Source organism: Meleagris gallopavo, chromosome 21 (assembly GCF_000146605.3).
Source record: "Meleagris gallopavo isolate NT-WF06-2002-E0010 breed Aviagen turkey brand Nicholas breeding stock chromosome 21, Turkey_5.1, whole genome shotgun sequence".
Classification (NCBI taxonomy): domain Eukaryota; kingdom Metazoa; phylum Chordata; class Aves; order Galliformes; family Phasianidae; genus Meleagris; species Meleagris gallopavo.
Genome location: NC_015031.2, coordinates 463,484 through 482,606, shown reverse-complemented (window position 1 = coordinate 482,606; position 19,123 = coordinate 463,484). Strand labels below are relative to the sequence as shown.

At 56.6% G+C, this 19,123-nt stretch overlaps 2 protein-coding genes across 2 annotated transcripts; both read left to right on the top strand.

Moving 5' to 3' along the window:
* Nucleotides 1-6: 6 nt before the first annotated feature.
* Nucleotides 7-4,005, top strand: RILP (Rab interacting lysosomal protein). Its single transcript, XM_010721724.1, has 8 exons — nucleotides 7-186; nucleotides 474-597; nucleotides 827-948; nucleotides 1,110-1,301; nucleotides 1,378-1,544; nucleotides 1,675-1,797; nucleotides 3,084-3,167; nucleotides 3,410-4,005. The coding sequence occupies exons 1-8, from the start codon at nucleotides 16-18 to the stop codon at nucleotides 3,552-3,554; spliced, it is 1,128 nt and encodes a 375-aa protein (XP_010720026.1). The 5' UTR covers nucleotides 7-15; the 3' UTR covers nucleotides 3,555-4,005.
* A 104-nt stretch (nucleotides 4,006-4,109) lies between these two features.
* SCARF1 (scavenger receptor class F member 1) lies at nucleotides 4,110-9,871 on the top strand. Its single transcript, XM_010721726.3, has 11 exons — nucleotides 4,110-4,878; nucleotides 5,535-5,596; nucleotides 5,792-5,893; nucleotides 5,973-6,498; nucleotides 6,860-7,078; nucleotides 7,156-7,284; nucleotides 7,355-7,458; nucleotides 7,580-7,691; nucleotides 7,767-7,891; nucleotides 7,994-8,131; nucleotides 8,444-9,871. The coding sequence occupies exons 1-11, from the start codon at nucleotides 4,433-4,435 to the stop codon at nucleotides 9,418-9,420; spliced, it is 2,940 nt and encodes a 979-aa protein (XP_010720028.1). The 5' UTR covers nucleotides 4,110-4,432; the 3' UTR covers nucleotides 9,421-9,871.
* Nucleotides 9,872-19,123: the final 9,252 nt, after the last annotated feature.

The window sequence follows — 19,123 nt, the reverse complement described above, 5'->3', positions numbered from 1 at the left end:
CCGCACGTCTACCGCATGGCGGAGGCGTTGGGCGCCGAGCTGCGCCGTCTCTCGGGCCGCTTTGGACCCGACGCCGTGGCCGGATTGGTGCCGCCGGTTGTGCGGTTGCTGGAGCTGTTGGAGGCGTTGGTGGCGCCGGTGGGCTCCGAGGGTGAGGCACTGCTGGCCGAGCGGCAGGATGAGGAGGTGAGTGGGGCGGTGCTGGAAGCCTTGGGGAGCAGGGAGCTGTTCCCGGTGCCTCCCCGGGCGCCTTCCCTCAGGGAGGTGCTCACCTCCCTGCCGTGTCCCTGCGGGCAAGTGCCTCGCGTGGCTCTTCTTCCTTGGCGTTTATCCTTGTGAAGGTGTCCTCGGGGGCGGTGCTATCCCTTGGGGTTGGCTTAGGGCTGACTGTCCCTCGTTCCTCGGCGTGGCTCAGACCAAGCTGTCGCCAGCCCCCCAAGCCTGGCCCTGACCCAGCTGTCCCTGTCCCCCAGGACCTGGAGCAGAGGCTGTGGGAGGCCGAGCGCCGGGAGCGAGCCCTGCGAGGCCGCCTGGCCCAGCTGGAGGAGCAGAACCAGCAGCTCCTGGGGCAGCTGGCGGAGAGCCACCACCAGGAAGGTGGGTGTCTGGTGAGCTTGGGGTGCTCTCCCACCACCGCCTGTCCCCATGGGAGCGCTGCCTTCTGCAAGCCACGGAGTCCCCAAGACTCCCATAGGTTTTGGGGCGGAGTATCTTTGGCATGAGTTGAGATCCCAGGAGGTGACAGGAGGGTGGTGGGGACGAGCATCCCAAGGATGTCTTTGGGTCCCTGGAGCCGCTCACACTCATTCCTCCATTCTGGGCACAGACAGCACGGTGCGGAAGGAACGAGAGGTGATGCTGCGGCTGAAGGAGGTGGTGGACAAGCAGAGGGATGAGCTTCGTGCCCAGGCTCATGAGATCGTCTGCAAGAGCCGAGACACAGAGGCGGTGAGTGCCTGGGGACCTGCTTTCATGTCACCTCCCCTGGGGCTGATGTTGCTACTCGTGATCCCGCTGGGGCAGATGCCATTCCCACACTGCGCTGAGGTCCTGGGTGGTGGCCAAGCAGTGCTGCCGTGCCTCACTGCTGGTTGTCATTGCCCTTCCAGCTGCAGGAGCAGCTGCACCGCTTCATGTCCATGAACGAGGAGCTGCGGCACAAAGTGGCCGTGGTGCAGGCGCAGCTCAAGAGCGCTCTGGAGAAGAAGTCGGACCTGGAGGCCGCTGTGCTGCAAACCCAGAGGGAAATGAGCAGGAGGAGCAGGGCTGCCCCCGAGGCACCGCTGCCACAGCCCAACCAGGTGAGCTGGGGGACCTGGGGCTGCCAAAGCACGGCTCTGGGGGCTGCGCTTCACCCCTCATGCTGCCCATCCTCAGGAAGGAGCAGCACCACTGCCTGCGGAGCAGCCACCGTGCCAGGATGCGGGCAGGAGCCCGGCTCAGTGCTGCTTCTCCATGGAAGAGCTGCAGCAGATCCTGCAGGAGCGGAACGAGCTGAAGACCAACCTGTTCCTGGTGCAGGAGGAGTTGGCCTATTACCAGCGGTGAGCCCTCCAAGAGCCCCATCCCTCCTGTCCCTGTAGCACTTTATGGCCCATCAGAGTGCTCCTGGCAGCCCCAGGCAGCATTTACTTGCAAAGCTCTCAGCTAACCCGTGGGCAATCCCTGTTCCAGGGAGCTGCTGAATGAAGAGAGAATCCCCAGCTTCTTCCTGGACGCAATGAAGTCGACAATCAAAAAGCAGAGAAGAAAAATCAGAGCCAAGATGCTGGGGACGGCAGAGGAGTCAGCAAGTAGGTGAGTCGAGCTGCAGGCAGCATGGAACCTCCTGCACACTGCCCCTGGTGCTTCTGTGCACTCTGGCACTTGTGAGAGATCAGCCCTGGGTTCTGGCCTCGTCCCTGCTTCCTGCCAGAGAGCAAAGGTTCAATGCCTGTGCTGGGTGCCCTGGCACAGTGCTGCGGGGCTGGGCTCTTTGCTGATGCTTTCACATCATTGTCACATGTCACATGCCTGCTCCATGTGTGCTGCTCTTCCTTGTATGGATATGACAGCGGGGAGGAAAGGTGGTGGGGCACGTAGTCCATGAGCTGTGGAAATCGCACTGGGGATGTTCCCTGCAAGACATCTTTGGGTAGCATTTGTTCCAGATCTGCTCAGCACCAGGAGGGGAAGCAGAGCTGTATCTCACTGCCTTGCATGGGTTTTAATAAAGGTCTCAAGAGGGCTGAGCTCTTCTCTGCTATTCCAACCTCCTGCAGCTGCTGCTTGCATTGGGGTGCACGGGGGGTCTGTGCAGCCTGGAGCAGATCTGTGGCTGGAGCTGAGGCCACATCTCAGCCCGTAGTGGTCCTGGCTCTGCTGTTGGTGCTGCATGGAGCAAGCAGGGCAGGTTTGCTTGGCAACGCTCATGGCTGGGGCTTGCTGGTCTGGGCTGGTTGGGGTAGGGATGGATCCTCCCCACCTGCCCAAACCCTTTATGAGAGCTGTGGGAGAGGCAGAACAAGATTTTCAGGAGAGCAGGGGGTTTCCCCCAGTCAGCACAGCTTGTTTTTCCTTATTGTTTTTCCCTCATTGGTGGGAGCTGTGCCCTTGTATGCCCAGAAGTCTGAGACACTGCTCACCTTCTGCCCACCCAGAGTGTCTCCTGCTCTATGAGTTCCTTCCCTGCCATCCTTTGGGGTGCCATCCTGCTGTTTTTCAGGTCTGGCTGTCCCCAACATCACCCCATGCTGCAGCTGGTGTTGCTGATGGTACCCCTGAGGCTGAGCTCGAGCACAGCCCTGGCATCTCTGCAGGGCTGGGGATGCCCTATTGCAGCCTCACCAGGCAATGGCAGCAGCCACAGTTCCCCGAGCAATGTGCCAGGGCTGGGTGCCCACAGGCTGCAGCGTGGGCTGTGGCTTCTGCTGCTGCGGCCAGCTGGGACAAAGCAGCTGCTGAGCAAGTGTTGGGCTTTGGAGCTGCCTTCTGAGAAGAAATCTGTGGGCTGGAACAAAGCAGTGGCTTTGGGAAGCGGCAGATGGTGAGGGATTGGGGAGGACAGCACTCAGTCTGGGTTTTGTTCCCACTTTGTGCTGCAGCGACGAAGAGGAGGGCGCCTGGCTCCCTGCTCGAGGTGCAGACTGTGTGGATGCTCCGCCTCCAGAATCCAAAATCAGGAGCTTGTAAGTTCCATCCCACACTCAGGTACTGGTGGGGTGGAGATTTTTGGCTCAGCTGTGCGCCCAATCCCTGCTGAGCTCAGTGCCTATCCCAGGACACTGCTGCAGAACGGGTGTGCTTGGATCCTGGGGGTGCCCCTTTCCTTGGGGCTGCCGCATAGCTGCACACATGGAGGGAGGATGGGATGCAGCTGCTTCCCAGAAAGACTCCTCTCCCCCACGCCTGCTATCTGCTCTCTCCACAGCTTTGGGTTATGGTATCAGGGCAGCAGCAGCAAAGACCCCCCCATACCCAGCTGCTCCGGAGCCTGGGAAATCATCGACTCACTGGACACACAGCAGGAGCAGGTGGGAGAGCACAGACCAGAGCAAGCCACACCAGCACTCTGACCCTGTTGGATCTGACCATGGCATCACCTGCAGCCACGGAGCACAGTGTGGTGCACAGCTGGGATGCTCAGCCGGCACAGAGCAGCTCGGCACCTCCGGGCACCTTGCCCCATCCTGCCCCACGTGGGTGTTTCACATCATCCCTTCCCAACATCTTCCTATCCCTGCAATGTGAAGATGGAGGGCTGTCTGGGTGCTGCCCTGCGTTCCCTGCGCCGGGCTGAGCACGCACTGGTGAGGGCTGGGTGGCCTTTGGGAGCACGTTTCGGATGTGGGTAAATTGGTTTTGTGCTGGGACTTGTTCCTGCTTCTGGAAATTGGAAAAATTCAGCAATCTTCGTGCTTATGGGGGCACAGCCATCCACATGGATCAGGTTCTTCCCAGCTCTGAGACTGGAATCAAAAATAAACTGGGCTCTTGTTTCTCTGACGAGGTGCCCACTGCAACCTCTGCTCTGTCTTTGTATTGGAAGGAGTCCGGCAAGCAGCTCAGTGGGCTATGGGGGCTGTTCCCCAGCACAGCTGTGGTTGTGCCATAGTCCATACACAGAACTGGGCTGGGGACAGAGGTTCTGGGTGCTCCTAATGAACCATGATGGGAATTGGGGCCACCGGGGCACAGCGTTGGAGGCGCACGAGTTAAATCCCATACGGGGAAACCCCGGCTGGCTGTGCTCAGGAAGGAAAAAGGTGTTTCCTGTGCATCTGCTGACACAAAGCTCCTGTGGGACGTGCAGTGGGATGGAGCCAGCAGCGGCAGCAGGCCCCGGAGCCTGCCTGGATTTAGGCCAACCCAGGGCACGCTGCGTTCCTGGGGGACACCCAACTCCATCCTGGACCTGGACTGCCGAAGAGGGGTTGGCTGTGCCCTGGGGTGGATGGCAGAGGGGAGGGGGATGCCTTGGGGACATGAAGGACATCGGCTCAAACAGCCTCAGGGGGCAGTTGGGTGGGCCATGGGGCAGTGCCCGGCGGGTGCTGTTCCCTGTGTGAGGGGGCTGAGCCCTGTGCCGTGCATTCCCTTGGCAGCAAAGGTCAGAAACAGACAAGGCCGTGGCATTCTCTGCCTCCTCCTTCCCCCTGCACCCCTGGCGTGGGGCTGGGACGCCTCCTCCCGCGTTTCCTCAGGAAGAAACCAAGGCTGGCGGGAGGAAGAGGCTGAGCCACAGGAGAGAAACCCACGGACAGACAGACGGATGGACAGACGCAGCCCCGGCAGGATGGCGAGCACCCACCTGCTGCTCTGCCTGCAGCTGTGGCTGTGGGTGCAGGGCTCTGCCCAGGAGCTCGACCCCAACGGCAGGAATGTCTGCAAGGTGGGCAGGTAGGTGAGACCGCATCCCCTCTGCCTGCCCCTGGGCCTTCAGGTAGAGTGATGTGGGATCCTCCGTGTGTCCTTCTGTGCGTGGAGCCCAGCAGCTCAGGGCACGGGGAGCACGGCGATGTCGGGGGCTGTGGGCACCCAAATCCCTTCTCTGTGGGGTTGTTTCCCATAGATCAGGAGAGCGTGGGGACAGAGGGGGAACGCGGAAGTGTTGGTAATGCTACCACCATTAACGCTGTCAGAAATGCAAAATGGAAGCAAATCCTAAATGGGATTGGGGCAGATGGCCGTGCTGTTTTATCTGTTTCCTCTCCCATTGATCTCCATCAACACAACGCATTTGTGTCAGTGTTTTTAGGTACTAGCAAAGCTCTCCCAAAATACCGGGGGATCCATTTGGGCTCTGTAGCTGCAGTGCCAGCAGTATTAAGCACTGCTGCTCCAGAAGCCAGCCCTGAAGCTCAGCAACGACTTAAATTTCCTTCTATTTTGCTGGCTTCCTTCCTGAGCGAGCCCCCGCAGCCTCATGGCTTCCCCGTGTGTGAGGCCGAGCCCGAGGGGAGCGTTCCTCTTCTGCTTCTTGTTCAAAGCCCTGAAGCTGAAGGCAATGTCCCCAGCCCTGGGCAATGGCTGATGTGCCCCACTCTGTCCCACAGCCCTGCCGTGAACCTGGCGTGCTGCCCCGGCTGGAAGCAGGAAGGGCGGGAGTGCACAGCCGGTAAGTGATGGGCAACACTTGAAATCTTTGTCCCCTAAAAATCTTCATCCCCACCTTTTTCCTCCTCGCTGCCCACCCTGTGGTGTTGCAGGGAGCCCCGGGTGCTCTTTGTGCTGGTGGTGAGAACGGGGGAGACCCCGCAGTGGATGGGGTGGTGGGGTCCCACCCGGTGACATGCCAACCCTGCTGCCACAGCTCTCTGCGAAGGGGAGGACGCCTGCGGGCCGCGAGAAGTGTGCGTGAGACCTGGGCTGTGCCGCTGCAAACCTGGCTTCTTTGGTGCAGATTGCAGCTCCCGTGAGTGCTTCGTCTCCCTCCTAGCAGCCTGCCCTGGGTGCTAGGTCATCTCCTTATTGTTACCTCCTTCCCTCCACAGCCTGCCCTGCACAGTACTGGGGTCACGACTGCAAGCGGCTCTGCCTGTGCCACCCCGGTGGGACGTGTGAGGCGGAGAGCGGGCGCTGCACCTGCAACCCCGAGCGCTGGGGAGAGCTGTGCCAGTTCCGCTGCCCCTGCGGCCCCCACGGCCGCTGTGACCCCACGACTGGAGCCTGCCGCTGTGAGCAGGGCTGGTGGGGTCCTGACTGCAAGAGGCAGTGCCAGTGCAACCTCGCCACCTCGCGCTGCGACCCTCTCACCGGGCACTGCCATTGCCGGCTGGGCTGGTGGGGAAGGAAATGCAGGTTCAAGTGCTCCTGCAACCTCTCACCCTGCGTCCAGGAGACGGGCAATTGCAAATGCAAGGCTGGTTTTTGGGGGTCGGCTTGCCAGTGGCACTGTGACTGTTTGCACGGCTCCTGCAACCCTCTCAACGGGCATTGCAGCTGTGAGCCAGGTTTCCAGGGCAGGAGCTGCCAGGACCCCTGCCCAGCAGGGATGTATGGGTCCCAGTGCGTGCACAGGTGAGCTGGTGACAGCAGGGACACGGGGTGGGGGTCGGTGTGGTTGCATCCATCCCTTTGGCTGGGCAGGGAGATGCATCTGAAGGTGGGGGTTCAGAGTGGTTGCAGAGCTGGTGTTGCCCCTAAGAAGCATCCTGCTAATGGTAGAGGAGAACTCTGGCATCATCCTAAAATCCTGGCACCATCCCTAGAGCAATAATACAGTGTTTATCCCTGCTTGGCTTCTGCCCTGGGGTTATTATAGAACCTTAAATGCTGTCAGGAATATTCACAAAAACCCAAGTGCTACTGAATGCAACTGTGGGGGGAGAACTGCGTTTGGGAGGGGTGTCAAGGCTTCACTGCCCCTGTGTCCACGCAGCTGTGGGAACTGCAAGCACAACCAGCCCTGCTCATCCGTGGATGGCTTCTGCCTGGAGTGCCAGCCTGGCTGGAACGGGACCCTGTGTAAGGAACGCTGTATGCCCGGCTTCCATGGCCAAGGCTGCCTCCAGCCCTGCCCACACTGCCGGCAAGGGGATATCTGTGATGCAGAGACCGGTTCCTGCCCACGCTGTGAGCCTGGCTGGACAGGACCCAGGTAACCCCGTAGGAGGGGCAGGATGTGGTGTTGGTGCTGGTGATGGGGGTCCTGGTGACATCTCTCTCTCCCATCAGCTGTAACAGCTCCTGCCCTGCAGGGACATTTGGTGATGGATGCCAGCTGCTGTGCCCCGAGTGTGTGTGGGGGAGCTGTGACCCTGTGTCGGGTGATTGCCTCTGCCAGGCTGGCTACTGGGGAGCCAGGTAAAATGGGGAGCAGGGCTGGGAGCTGCTGGTCCCGGGGGCATTTCCCCTCCTTTCCTCTCTCTTTCAGCTGTAATGACACCTGCCCAGAGGGCTTTTTTGGGGTGAACTGTTCCTCCCCCTGCCAGTGCTCACGAGGAACCTGCCACCCTGCACAGGGCAACTGCATATTGAGTAAGAGCAGCCCTAAATTCACTCCTTGGTGCTGGGTGAGGGTCCGTGACATCCTCATCAGGGATGGGGATGCTGCGGTGGATCCATCTGTGGACACGCTGATCCCATCTTCCCCACACAGGTGTGACAGACCATGCAGCTCTGGCTGCTGCCATCCTCATCCCTCTCCTCCTGCTGCTGCTTTGTGTTGTTTGCTGCTGCTGCGGTGCTGGCCCTGCGGATGCCAGAGACAGGTATCAGTGCAGGTATTCCCCTTCGCTGCTAAACCCTTTTTCCCCTTCTCCCATTCATGCCACATCCCCACACAGGGCGGCCGTGCCGGATGACGATGTGGTGGCCAGGATGAAGCACCATGTGCATGTCGTGCTGGCCAATATCAGTGCTATGATGCCTTGCTTCGCCCTCAACAACTCCAAGCTTCCCAAAGTCACAGGTGAGAAAGCAGACCTGCTGCCAGCCCTGTTTTGTGGCATGGAGCCTGCCCGGCCCCTCTGCATGGCCACCAGACCTCATCTACTTGTTGTCTCCTCCCCAGTTTCCCACCACGATGCAGAAATCCCCTTCAACCCCAGCTTCATTGAGTCGCCATCAGCCGCGTGGGCTTCAGACAGCTCCTTCTCCTCCTTCGACACCGACAACGAAGGGCCAGAGTACTCCGTCCCTCCCAGAGAAGGTGAACATGGCTCCATATCCCCTCCCTGCTGCACAGTCCCGCTCCCCACAGCCCTTGTGCTTTCAAGGATATGCACTAGGCCCAGGCCATTATTTTTATTCCCCCATTTTCCCCTCCGCAAGGATGAGCCAAGGCCATACTTGGCCTCATGCAGTGTGATGTGCCCCGCAGCCCCATTTCCTAACGTGCTCCTGGAGGCGACCCTATGGCACCAGCATCCTCGTCCCTGAGCCCTAATGTATCCCCATCCCCAAGGCCTAGGGCTGCCCGTATCCCCACCCCTGGGGTTAACACCCCCTCCTTGTCCCACAGGGGTCCCACTGCTGTCAGGGGCCGAGCTGCAGGCCGGGATGCCCCCTCCCAGCGAGGCGCTCCCTGACCCCACCGCCTTCAGCTCTGAGGATGTCTCGCAGCCCTTCACCATTCCCCGCACCTCCAGCATCGCCAAGGCCAAGCGGCCCTCTGTCTCCTTTGCTGAGGGGACAAAATTCAGCACAGCGGAGACCCCCAGTCCTGGGCGGAAACCGAAAGCCATGTGGGGGCCATCCAAGCTGTCCCTGCAATCAGGAGATGTGGGGACGGAGATCTCCGCTGAGCAGGCAGCCAGCGATGGTTACGAGAGCCCTGATCCCCTCAGCAAAGGGGACGAAAGCCATCGGCCATCACCTCGGGCCACGCCGGGGGGCCGCCGGCGGATGATCACCAACACCAGACATGTGGCCCAAAGGGTGGAAGCCCTGGAAGCGGCTGCAAAAAGGGGCAGCTGGGATGGGAAAAGGAAGGAGCCCAACGTCACCACCATCTACATGACGGTGGGGACGGCTGGGCAGGACCCCAAAGCTGAGGGGGGTGTTGAGGGTCCGGTGCAGGCCGTGCTGAAGCGACTGGGCAGCTTGCAGAGAGGAAGGTGGGCTGCCAAGGAGGAGCCCATGGTGAGGAGGAGCATGGAGGGCATCCAAAAACCACCCCGCCGGGCCCTGGCACAGCGTAGGGATTCGGCAAATGGCTGCAAACAGAGGGAGAGTGTGCCGGGGGCTCCTGGTGAGCTGTGCCCTGGAAAAGAGCAGCATCCTCCTGGGAAGAGACAGTCCTTCCCACTGGAATCGACAAAAAGCACTGGGGGCCAGGATGGGGTTGGTGAGGGCCTCGGTGCTGCAGAAAGGGGCAAAAGCCTTGAGCTGGCCCTAAGTGTGGAAACGAAGGGCCAGGTTGCCCAGGAGGAAGAGCCAAAATATGAGAATGTGAGCAGCAGAAATGAGGACGCACCAACCAACCCTGCGACCACCTGAGCCCCCAGACCCGAGGCTGAGGCACAGGGTGACTCACAGGACCCTTTGGGTTGTTCCCAGCCTGGGGGAGCTGAGATCCCCCCAAGCTGGGCATGTGGAGCCTTCCCCTTATTGCCCTTCCCTTCGTGCCGTGCTTCATGCAGCATCCAGCTGTGTGCAGCCCCAGCAGGTCGTGGTGCTTCGGAGCTGTTTTCCACCTCCTCCATTCTTTGTCCTCCACAAAAGCTGGATGGGAAATGACTTTTTGTGGGTGCCCTACCCTGCATCGCCACGGTGCTGAGAGGTGGTGAGGATGCTGCCGGGTGCTCGAGGAGCCACAGCCCTCCCAGGAGCTGGGTTTGGATGTATATAGGTGCTACAAGTTTTGTGTACATCCTTCTGTTATTTCAAGTGGCACAATGTGGAAATAAAATGTGGAAATAAAAAGGAGTTTGGTTTCCCAGCTGTACCCAAAATCAAGACACGGTTAGGAATATTTCCCCCAAGTGGGGCAGCTGCCAGCACCTTTAGGCTTTTGTTTTATTGTTTCAATTTCTGGTTCCGCTCAAACAATTCTCAGCTCTCAGTAACAGGGATGAAGAGCACAGGGTGGGATGGGAGGGCACACCTTGCTGATTTGGGGTTCGGGACAGCTGGGCAAGGAGCTGCTGTGCAGAATGGGCTTTGCCTCTTCTCCTTTTGCTTCCCATGGGAGCCTGCCTGTGATGTGAGGCACCCGATCCCCATAGGCTCACACAGAGCAGCTTCCAGCACTCCTCCTCCTTAGGATCTCATCAGCATCGTGTGTGTAGCACCAGATATTCTGGGACACAAACAGGACGTGCAGCCCTCAGCTCTGCTCAGGCCACTCCTTGTTTTGAAGCTATTTTAAGGCAAGGAAAGACCCACGGTTTATTTGGATGCAGCCTTTAGCAGTTGAATACGTTCAGCCTGAAGTCACCACCATGTTGGGGATCCACTCTGAGCACTGCATGCAGACAGCTGGCAATGTCCCAATGCAAGAACAAGTGTCCTGTTTTGAGAAATCACTACTGCTTGCAAAGCTTGCACACTGATGTGCCCAAAGCTGAAGTACCTGCACCCCTCAGTGATGGCAGGAGGAAGACAAGCAGATTTTGGCCACAGCACAGCCCTGCAGTGCCTCCAATGCCCCACAAAACTTTATCTCTAGACGTGGAGGTGTGAGCCAGCCAGCCACATCCCACTTCCAGCCCCAGTCACTCTGTGTCTCTGTGCCAGCACTGCTTTCCCTCCCTCCCTGCTGTTTACTCATTCCCTGGTGTATTTATAGAGGGCAGCAGATCACCCCACAGCTCCTCGTTTCCTTCCAGAGCAGCAGAGCCAAGTCCTGCTGCGCTCCCTCCAGCACAGCTCCATATCCCTTCACCCTCCCAGCACCTCCCGTGTTTCCGAGCTCCCGTGGCCTCACACCAACACCCTCACCCCTTCCACCAGCCCTGCACGGCTCTGTTTGTTTGCTTTGTGCCTTTTCTCTCTAATTGCTCTGGCCCAAAGCCACCACCCCGCTGTTATAATCCTTATTTCCCCAGCAGGGAGCTTCATTTTGCACACCCACCGCAGCCTCATCAGCCCTGGTGGGTGCACATCTGTCTGTCTGGACTCTCTGCATCCATCTGTCCCTTGGCATCTGTCCATCCAGACCTTCAGCTTTTGCTGAACAAACCCGTAGACACTTTCTTGCTCTGAGCTCCCTTTGGCCAACAGAAATCCCCTCCCATGGTGTTTTCTCTGGGGATGGGACCTCAGATGGCAGCAGGGCCACTGAAAGATAATAGAAGCTGGGAAGTTACTGCAGGCAGTGTCCAAGCTATGGGGCTGGTGGGATCACAGTCCCACAGTGCCTGGTGTGGGAGCACACATCCCTATGGGATGGGGTTGGTTTTATCCCATTCATTCTGAGGGTCCACAGAGGGTGCATTTTCCTTCCTCCATTCACTTTGGAGTTCCAAAATGGGTCAATTTTTCTTCCCCCAGACACTTTGGGAGTCCACAAGGGATGCATTTTCCTTTCCCCATTCATTCTGGATCTCCATAAGGGATACATTTTTCTTCCCCAATTCATTCTGGGGGGTCCACAAAGGGTGGATTTTCCTTTCTCCACTCACTCTGGGGGTTCACAAAGGGTACATTTTCCTTTCCCCACTCATTCTGGGGGTCCGCAAAGGGCGTGTTTTCCTTTCCCCACTCACTTTGGGAGTCCACAAGAAGTGCATTTTCCTATCCCCATTCATCCTGGGGATCCACAGGGGGTGCATTTTCCTTCCTCCACTCATTCTGGGGATCCACAAAGGGTGGCTTATACTTCCCCATTCATTGCAGAGGTCCACGCCCGGCTTCGTCCCGCCTGCGGATCCCCGGGGGCTGTGTTGGAGGGCCCGCTCAGTGCTCCCCACGTGCAGCCCCGGCGCGGTACCGGGAGGGGCTTTTGGGGAGAGGGGGAGGGGGAGTACCGGGGGCGCGCGGCCCGGCACGTGCGGCGGCGGCGGGCTCTGCTATTGGTCGAGGCGGCAGCCAATGAGCGGCGGCGGCTGTTTGCTCCGGAGGGCGGATAAAAAACACCGGGTGGAACCGCGGCGGCGCGCACAGCGGTGGGAGCGAGGCTGGGGGGGTAAGTGGGGGGCGTCGTAGTATTTTTTTTATTTTATTTTATTTATTTTTTTTAATTCTATCGTTTTTTTTTATTTGCTTCGTTTTAGTTTTGTTATTAGTGTTTTCCTTTTTTAATTATTTTATTTTTTTTCTTTTTTTCGTTTATTTATTTATATGTATGTATATATATTTTATTTTTTTTTTCTCTGGGAGGGCAAGATAAGAAGGGGATGTGCGGAAGGAGTTAAGAAGAGCACATCCTATAGGAGACGTTGCACGGTGGGAGTGTTCTGGGGGGGTTGCGTGGGGTGCGGTGAGTGGGGTGGGGTTTGCATAGGGGAGAATATCGAAGTGCAGTGGGGTTGGGGGTAGAGGGGTGTATCTGTGACGGGGTTTGGGGATGGGGAGGCAGGGTGAGGTGTGCTTTAATGTGGGGAAGGGGAGTGGGGGGGATTGGCAGGGGGCGTGGTGTTCTGTGGGGTGGATGCGTTAAGCAGGGGAAAAGGGATGCACGGGGAGATTTGTGCGTGGGGGACAGCGTGTGTCGGCGGAGAGAGACGGAGATTGGTGGGGAAATGGGGTGTGGGGGGGCTTTGGGGGGAGATGAGGGAGAGGGGAGTATGTAGCGGGGATTGTGCATGTGCTGGGCTGGGGGCGGTGGGCGAGCGGCTGCATGGGGTGAGGATGAGGAAGAGGAGGCGTGGAGGAAGCGCGTTGTGGGCCTGCGCACTGATGGGTGGGTGTGGGGGGGCTGCTGCTGCTGGGGGGGCTCTGCAGGGTGGCCTTGTTCTCCTGCTGCCTTATGCTGGGGCCTCAGCCCCGTGGATGGAAAGCCCCGAGAAACCCTTCTGGGCTGCAGCGTGCAGATCGCTGATTTCCCCATAGCGCTTTATCAGGGCATGCTCTAAGCTGGGGGGGGTGGGAAACAGCTTGTCTAAAATGGCCACTTGCTGTATGAGCTCAGTGCTGAGTTTCTTGGGGCTCTCTGGAGCTCCCCGATTACTCAGGGCTGCTCCTCCATCTGCTTTTGGCCCCAGGAACTGGGACAGGTGGGGCTGGAGCTGTTAATCCCCAGCATCTGTGGGCAGCCTGGGATGCCAGTGTGCTGAGATGGAGCGGCACGTGCTGCTATCCCAGCCCAGTGTGCCCAGCCATCTGCACGGCTACTGTGGGGCAGGATGCATCCCGCTGTGCTGATTAGCAACAAGGGCTTCTTGCCCATCCCTCTGTGCTGTAAACACACATAGGAGTCATGCTCACAGCCACCTCTCAGCACTGATCTGTGCTTCTGACCCAAAGCAGAGCTGCTGTAGAGCTGCAGCCTCCACTCTGGCACACAGTTCCTAACTACCCTATAAATGGATGGAATATTGGAGCAGGCTCTTGCTGTGCTTTCGTACCTGTTGCTCAGGAGGTGGAATGGTTCCCTGCATGTGGCTCTGGCACACTGAAGGGCTGCTCCAAGGGCACCCATGCTCCATCTGCCTTCCTGGTCACCCAGCAAGCCACTACCTGCAAATTTACTCTTTATACCCAAGTGCCTTTCATTCATTTCTTATTTTCCAGTGGAGAGATTTCCTTAAGGCAATTTTTTTTGCACTCTTAGCACAGCGTATCCTGTGTTTGTCAACTCACCACCATTGTTCTGCTCCCTGCAGGTTGAGGCTCGGGACAAGGCTGCACTTCCCACACAGCCATGGCACCCACACTCGCTACCGCTCACCGCCGGCGCTGGTGGATGGCATTCACTGCCATCATAGAGAATCTGCTCTTCTCAGCTGTCCTGCTGGGCTGGGGTTCCCTGCTCATCATGCTGAAGGCAGAAGGATTTTACTCCTACCTGTGCCACGAATCAGGTAAGGGTACTGCGAGGAGCTGGTGGTAGAGCTGGAGGGATTTGGTTGAGTGGGCACACTGGGGATGGGTTGATGGCTGGACCAGATCTTTCCAACCTTAATGATTCCATAAGAAATGGCTGCTGGGGTTCACTGGTATTATTCCCTGCCTTGGGGTGCTGTAGGTTGATTGAGGTCTGAGGCCTTGGTTAGTTTTGGGATGGAGAGATGGGATGTGTGCTCCTTTCCAAATTGGTTGGCATCCTTGTGATGGTATTGTGTGGCTGGGGTTGCTGCTGCTTTGCAGAGTGAATGGAAAAGGAGCTTTTCTGGACAGTCTCTTCCACTTGGCCATGGGTTCTCCATCTGCGTGGACACCTGGCTGACCTCTACAGGGAAAGGCCAATGGAACACTGAGGGGTTCTGGGGGATGATGGTTCTTGAGGAGGGTTAGTGTGCCCTGAAAAGGGAATGGAAGGGCAAAGGGGAGGCAGGGGCTGAGTACTGGGGCTGCATCCAAATGTGGGCTGGCTGCATAGGAGGAGGAAGCAGCAAAGGGAAGGGAGCTGGAGAACAAGGGTGTGGACCCAGAGTCACAGTAGGTAGTGGCTGAGAATAGGGGGCAAAAATCTGAGAATGTGGGGAAACCAACTTCAAGCAACAAGGGGCTGTGAATAGGTGGGATGATACTTTGTTCCTTCCCTTGCTCACAGTGTTTCCTGTTCACCAGCTGCTTGTGAGGATTGTTTCTTTGTGTGGCTGCGGTCACTGAGCCTGGGTGGCTGCACCTGGCCAGCACACACAGCGCTGGTTGTAGCTCAGGGCTTGGTTGTCTTCCTGCCCTGTGTTCATGGTGTGGTGATGCCTTCGCATCTACAGAGCATACAAGAGACAGCCTGTCATTCCAGGCCTCTGTGTTTCCACTAAGGAATGGTGACTGTCACAGACCTGCGTGAAAGACCCCATTAAACCCAGGTGGAGGCTACGTGGCACCAAGATAAAGCACAGAAGAGCTGATAAGCAAATGCTGACCATCTCCAAGCACAGTCGCTTTCCTCTCTGTGCCCAGAGATGGTAGCCATGCTTTGCTTGAGTCCCACGTTGCTGCTGTTTGCTTTGGTTGCATTCAGTTTGCCCACTTCTCCCAGATCAGTGAGGTTTGCCTTGGCCTCTCCTTGCTGACTGCAGGCTGTGGTCTACCTATGCTGCAGGGAGGATGCAGACATGGGGCTGGAATTATGCCCTGGGGGTAATGGCTTCTCCTAGGTGCCAGACTACGCCCTGGGGTGGGACGGCTTCCTCCTTAGGAGGAATTCAGGTATTCAGGCTTTTCCATTGTCCTCAAATACTTGTGTCCTCAGATGTCCTCTGAGGCAGCGATGGGCGTGGAGGACCAGTTCTGCCAACTTGCCCTTGCTTATTCATTTTCCTTTATTTGTTTTTGTCCCCACTGCCCTAATCTCGGGGATTAGGTAGAGAGGAGCCAGAGCTCATAGTATTGGGGACACGCACCCTTGGTGCAGCCTTAAGTGGCTGCAGGGCTCTTGGCACCCAGCTGAGTTTGACCCCTGCTGAGTTTAGGGCATCCTAGTGGTTTCCTTTCTCAGCATAACCCAATGACTCGTGCAGCCCTTGGCTGGCAGATTGGTAGAAAGAAAGAAATTATAACTAGTAGCCTTTGGGCACTTGTTGTTCCTAATGCTGCTGTGTGCATGCGTTGCAAAACAGAGAGGGGGGGGGAAAGACTTTTCCTAATGAGCCAAAGGTTCTTGGCAGAACTTTCTGTTTGTCAGCAGAAGCTCTGTGCTTCGTGGTATCTTCCAGCAAAAGACAAAACTAGACCTTGTCCTTCCTGCAGTCTCCTCTCTGCAGGTAGCAGCAGCTGCCCAGGAAGGGACTGCTGTTCGTGAAGGTCTCATGGCCTCCCCTTTGAGATCCCCCTGTCTCCACCTGCCTTCAGCTTCTGGTTCTGAATTATGCTCATCCACCCCACAAACACAGCATGTCCATTCTGTCGTATGAGAGTGGAGGTGGGCATCCACGAAGCTGACACTGAAGTAGCAAGTATTTTAAAGCAGCTGTGCAACAGGGTTTGAGTGGAGGGCTCTACCCGTTCCAGCAGGCAGGTCTGACCACATTGAGAAGTATGCTTGAAATTTGCTGACAAGGAGTCTGGTGGTGGCACTTTGTTCCCATTTGCATTTTACTACACTACTACTTGGCCTTTAACCAGCTGTAGCAAATGCTGATTCTGCGCTCTTTATCATCAGGATTTGGGCCTTATCAGCTGCTGGGAACTTGAGCCGTTCGGGGACTCGCAGTGCTGGGATGTGGATTGGGAAGCTCAAGTCTTGGGCATTCCTGGAGCATGTTAAAAAGAACACTGAACTTGATAATTAGTTCACAAAGAGCAGAGATAAGGAGCCAGTTGGAAGGGGACCTCTAAAATGGGGCTGTGGAAAGCCAAAGAGATGAGATAAGCTGATTCACTCACCACAGGTCAACAACACACCTTAATGCAGGCAAGGGCAGAGGGTGCAGAGCTTTGGCTTTGAGCTGTAGCCAAGGGTCTGTGGTGGGAGCTTGGGATCTGAGGTGGGAGATGCGGCCTGAATCATAGAACCATGGGATGGTTGGGTTGGAAGGGACCTCAAAGATCACTGAGCTTAACCCCCCCTGCTGTAGGCTGCGCCCCCTTCCCAATTTAGGCTGCCCGGGCTTCATCCAGCTTGGTCTTGTGCCCCTCCACGGATGGGGCACCCACAGCTTTTCTGTGCAGGGAAAAGAATCTTTGTACAGCTGCATTTCACCTATTCAAGCTGGTGAGATGTGATGAGTGCTTGTGGAAAGGCTGCGTGTGCGACCCTGTAAACAGGAAAAGCGTGAGCGTGGTGGATGTTTGAGCTCCGCAGGAAGCACGCCGTGCTGAGCTGCAGCTGCTGGCTGTGTCAGCGTGGGGTGAGAGCTGCTGTGCAGTGGGGCCATGGCCAGGGAGCGGATGGGGGAGGTTAAATACCCCAGCACTGTGTGAGGTTGGGAGTTCGCCAGGTGCCTGGAGAGGTCCTGGAGGTGAAATCAGAGGGAAACCCAAATCGATGGTGTTTGCAGCGGTGTAAAGCAAGAACATCTCCTCCCAGTTCCCAGAACTATGACACCATCCTGAAAAAGAGAAAACATGTTCTTATGTGGGCAGGCTGCAGATCGGCTGTTTGCACATGCCTTTTGCTTTGACTCTTTTTAACCGGTGCTCCCAGACTTTGCTCCTGTTGGTTTGTTTTTCTCTTCCCTGCTTTTTTTTTTTTCTTTTTTTCTTCTTTTTTTTTTTTTTTTTTTTTGTCTCTTTTTCAAAAAAGAGGAAGGTGAGGCCCCGTGTGCTTTGGTTGTTACTGGGGTGGCTGGGGCTGTCTTGCTCTCAGATCTAAGCTACAAGATGAAAGGGATCCTTGGTGCTGGTGTGAGATGGCAGCAGCCCCTGGAACAGCCAGGCTCATTCCTGCAGACTCAGAGAGGTCGGCAAAGAGCAGTTAATAATTGACCCTCTGCTGGAACCGACAGCTCTTAATTTGGGAGGAAGGATGGCTTTAAACGTTGCAGCCTGAACAAATCCCAGAGATGAGCTTGACAGAAATGATTACCAAGGCAGCCTTCCTCTCACCTAAGCTCTACCATGCTTTAAATAGTAACTCCAACTACTAATTGGGCAGCAGAAATCCTGCTGCTTGCAGGGGAGAGCTGTAAAAGCAGGCACTTTGCTCTTGTAATTGCTGATAAAGACTTGCAGCCTCTTGCTTGTTGGTCAGAAAGCAGTGACCGTGCATGGCCTGAGCCTCTGTGCTGCTGTGCCCAGTGTCAGTTTGCATGGCACACAGGTAGGCTTGCATCTACACCTCTCCACAAATGCCCTATTTACAGTGTCAGCTCCAAGAGGATGAGAAGGTGCCAAGGGCTGCTTGAATCATTTCCATTACGCCTCGCTGGATTTTCTCTCATTGCTCAGGGGCTGCTGCTGTTTTCACAAACAATTTGTATTTCCACATCGCCCAGCCCCTCCTTAGAACTGGCAGAGAGCTGCTGTAAACAAGGTGCTGGGTGCCCTGCTCCATCCTGCTGCAGTGCTGCCTCTGTCTCTTGCTGTTCCTTGGGGTCAGGTTGTGACTGTGTCCATCGATATGTTAACATCAATACATTTGCTCCAGCTCTGAGCGTTTCTGCTCTGAGGTCCCTTTAGGTTTGAGGGCTGGTGACACGTGCTGCTGTAAGGTCACTGCACTGCCTGTGTCTCCCCACCCTCCTTCCAGGCTCTGCAGAGTGCTGACACATGGAAATTGCTGCAGTTTTGTCACTCTTTCCCCCCTCCCCTCCTTGTTTGTCTCAGTTCAGCCTGTAGTCCACTTCTGCTTGTTACGAACTTGCAGAGAGCTCGAGAAACTGAGATGCTGTGGGTGAAGCCCCTGTCCCACAGGGATGCTGCCAGGCAGTGGTGCTCAGAGTCCTGAGCCCAGCCTAAATCCAAGGATTTAGGGGCTCTGTGCAAACTACAAAGGCTCCCAGCTCTGCCTAAAGCTGACTTTTAAAGGCACACCTCAGGTCTGCTGTCCACCCTACCACAGGGATGCTGATGGTGGGACATGGGGCTTCTGAGGCCTCATCTGTCACTTTGCATATCCACAGCTAGGATAGCTAGAAAAGAATGGATTAATTATCCACCAGGAGCAAATGGCGAAGGGAAGGAACAGTGATCACTGATCACAGACAGTTTGAGATCACCATGTTGCAGCAAAATGAATGGGGACACCTTGCAGAAGTCTGGGAGTGGGGAGAGGAAGGTTTGATATCACCTCTGAGCTGCTGCTCATATGTGACGTCTGCAAGGTGGTTTGTTTGCCATTGACACAGAGCCGGGAGGATTGTTTGGGCAAGCAGGGTGCAAATGGGAGCTGGGAGAAGCAGGATGAGACCAGTCACTGCTGTGATTCCAGGGCTGGGCAGATGGGGATGGGGTGGTGTGATCCATGGGGACGTGGGTTGGCACGAGGGGATGCTGAGCACAGCAAGCAGAGAGCATTTAGGCACTGGGATATGAGGGATTCCTGCTAATTAACTGCAACTCGTTGGGAATCTCCTGTTTTGCTTCATGCACGTAGGTGTCTCCTCTCTCTAATTTTCCTTTAGTATTGAACTTTCTCAGATCAATTATTAAATATGGAGGAGAGAGAGTGCTTTCTGTCACTGGTTTGCTGCAGCAGTATTAAAAAAAA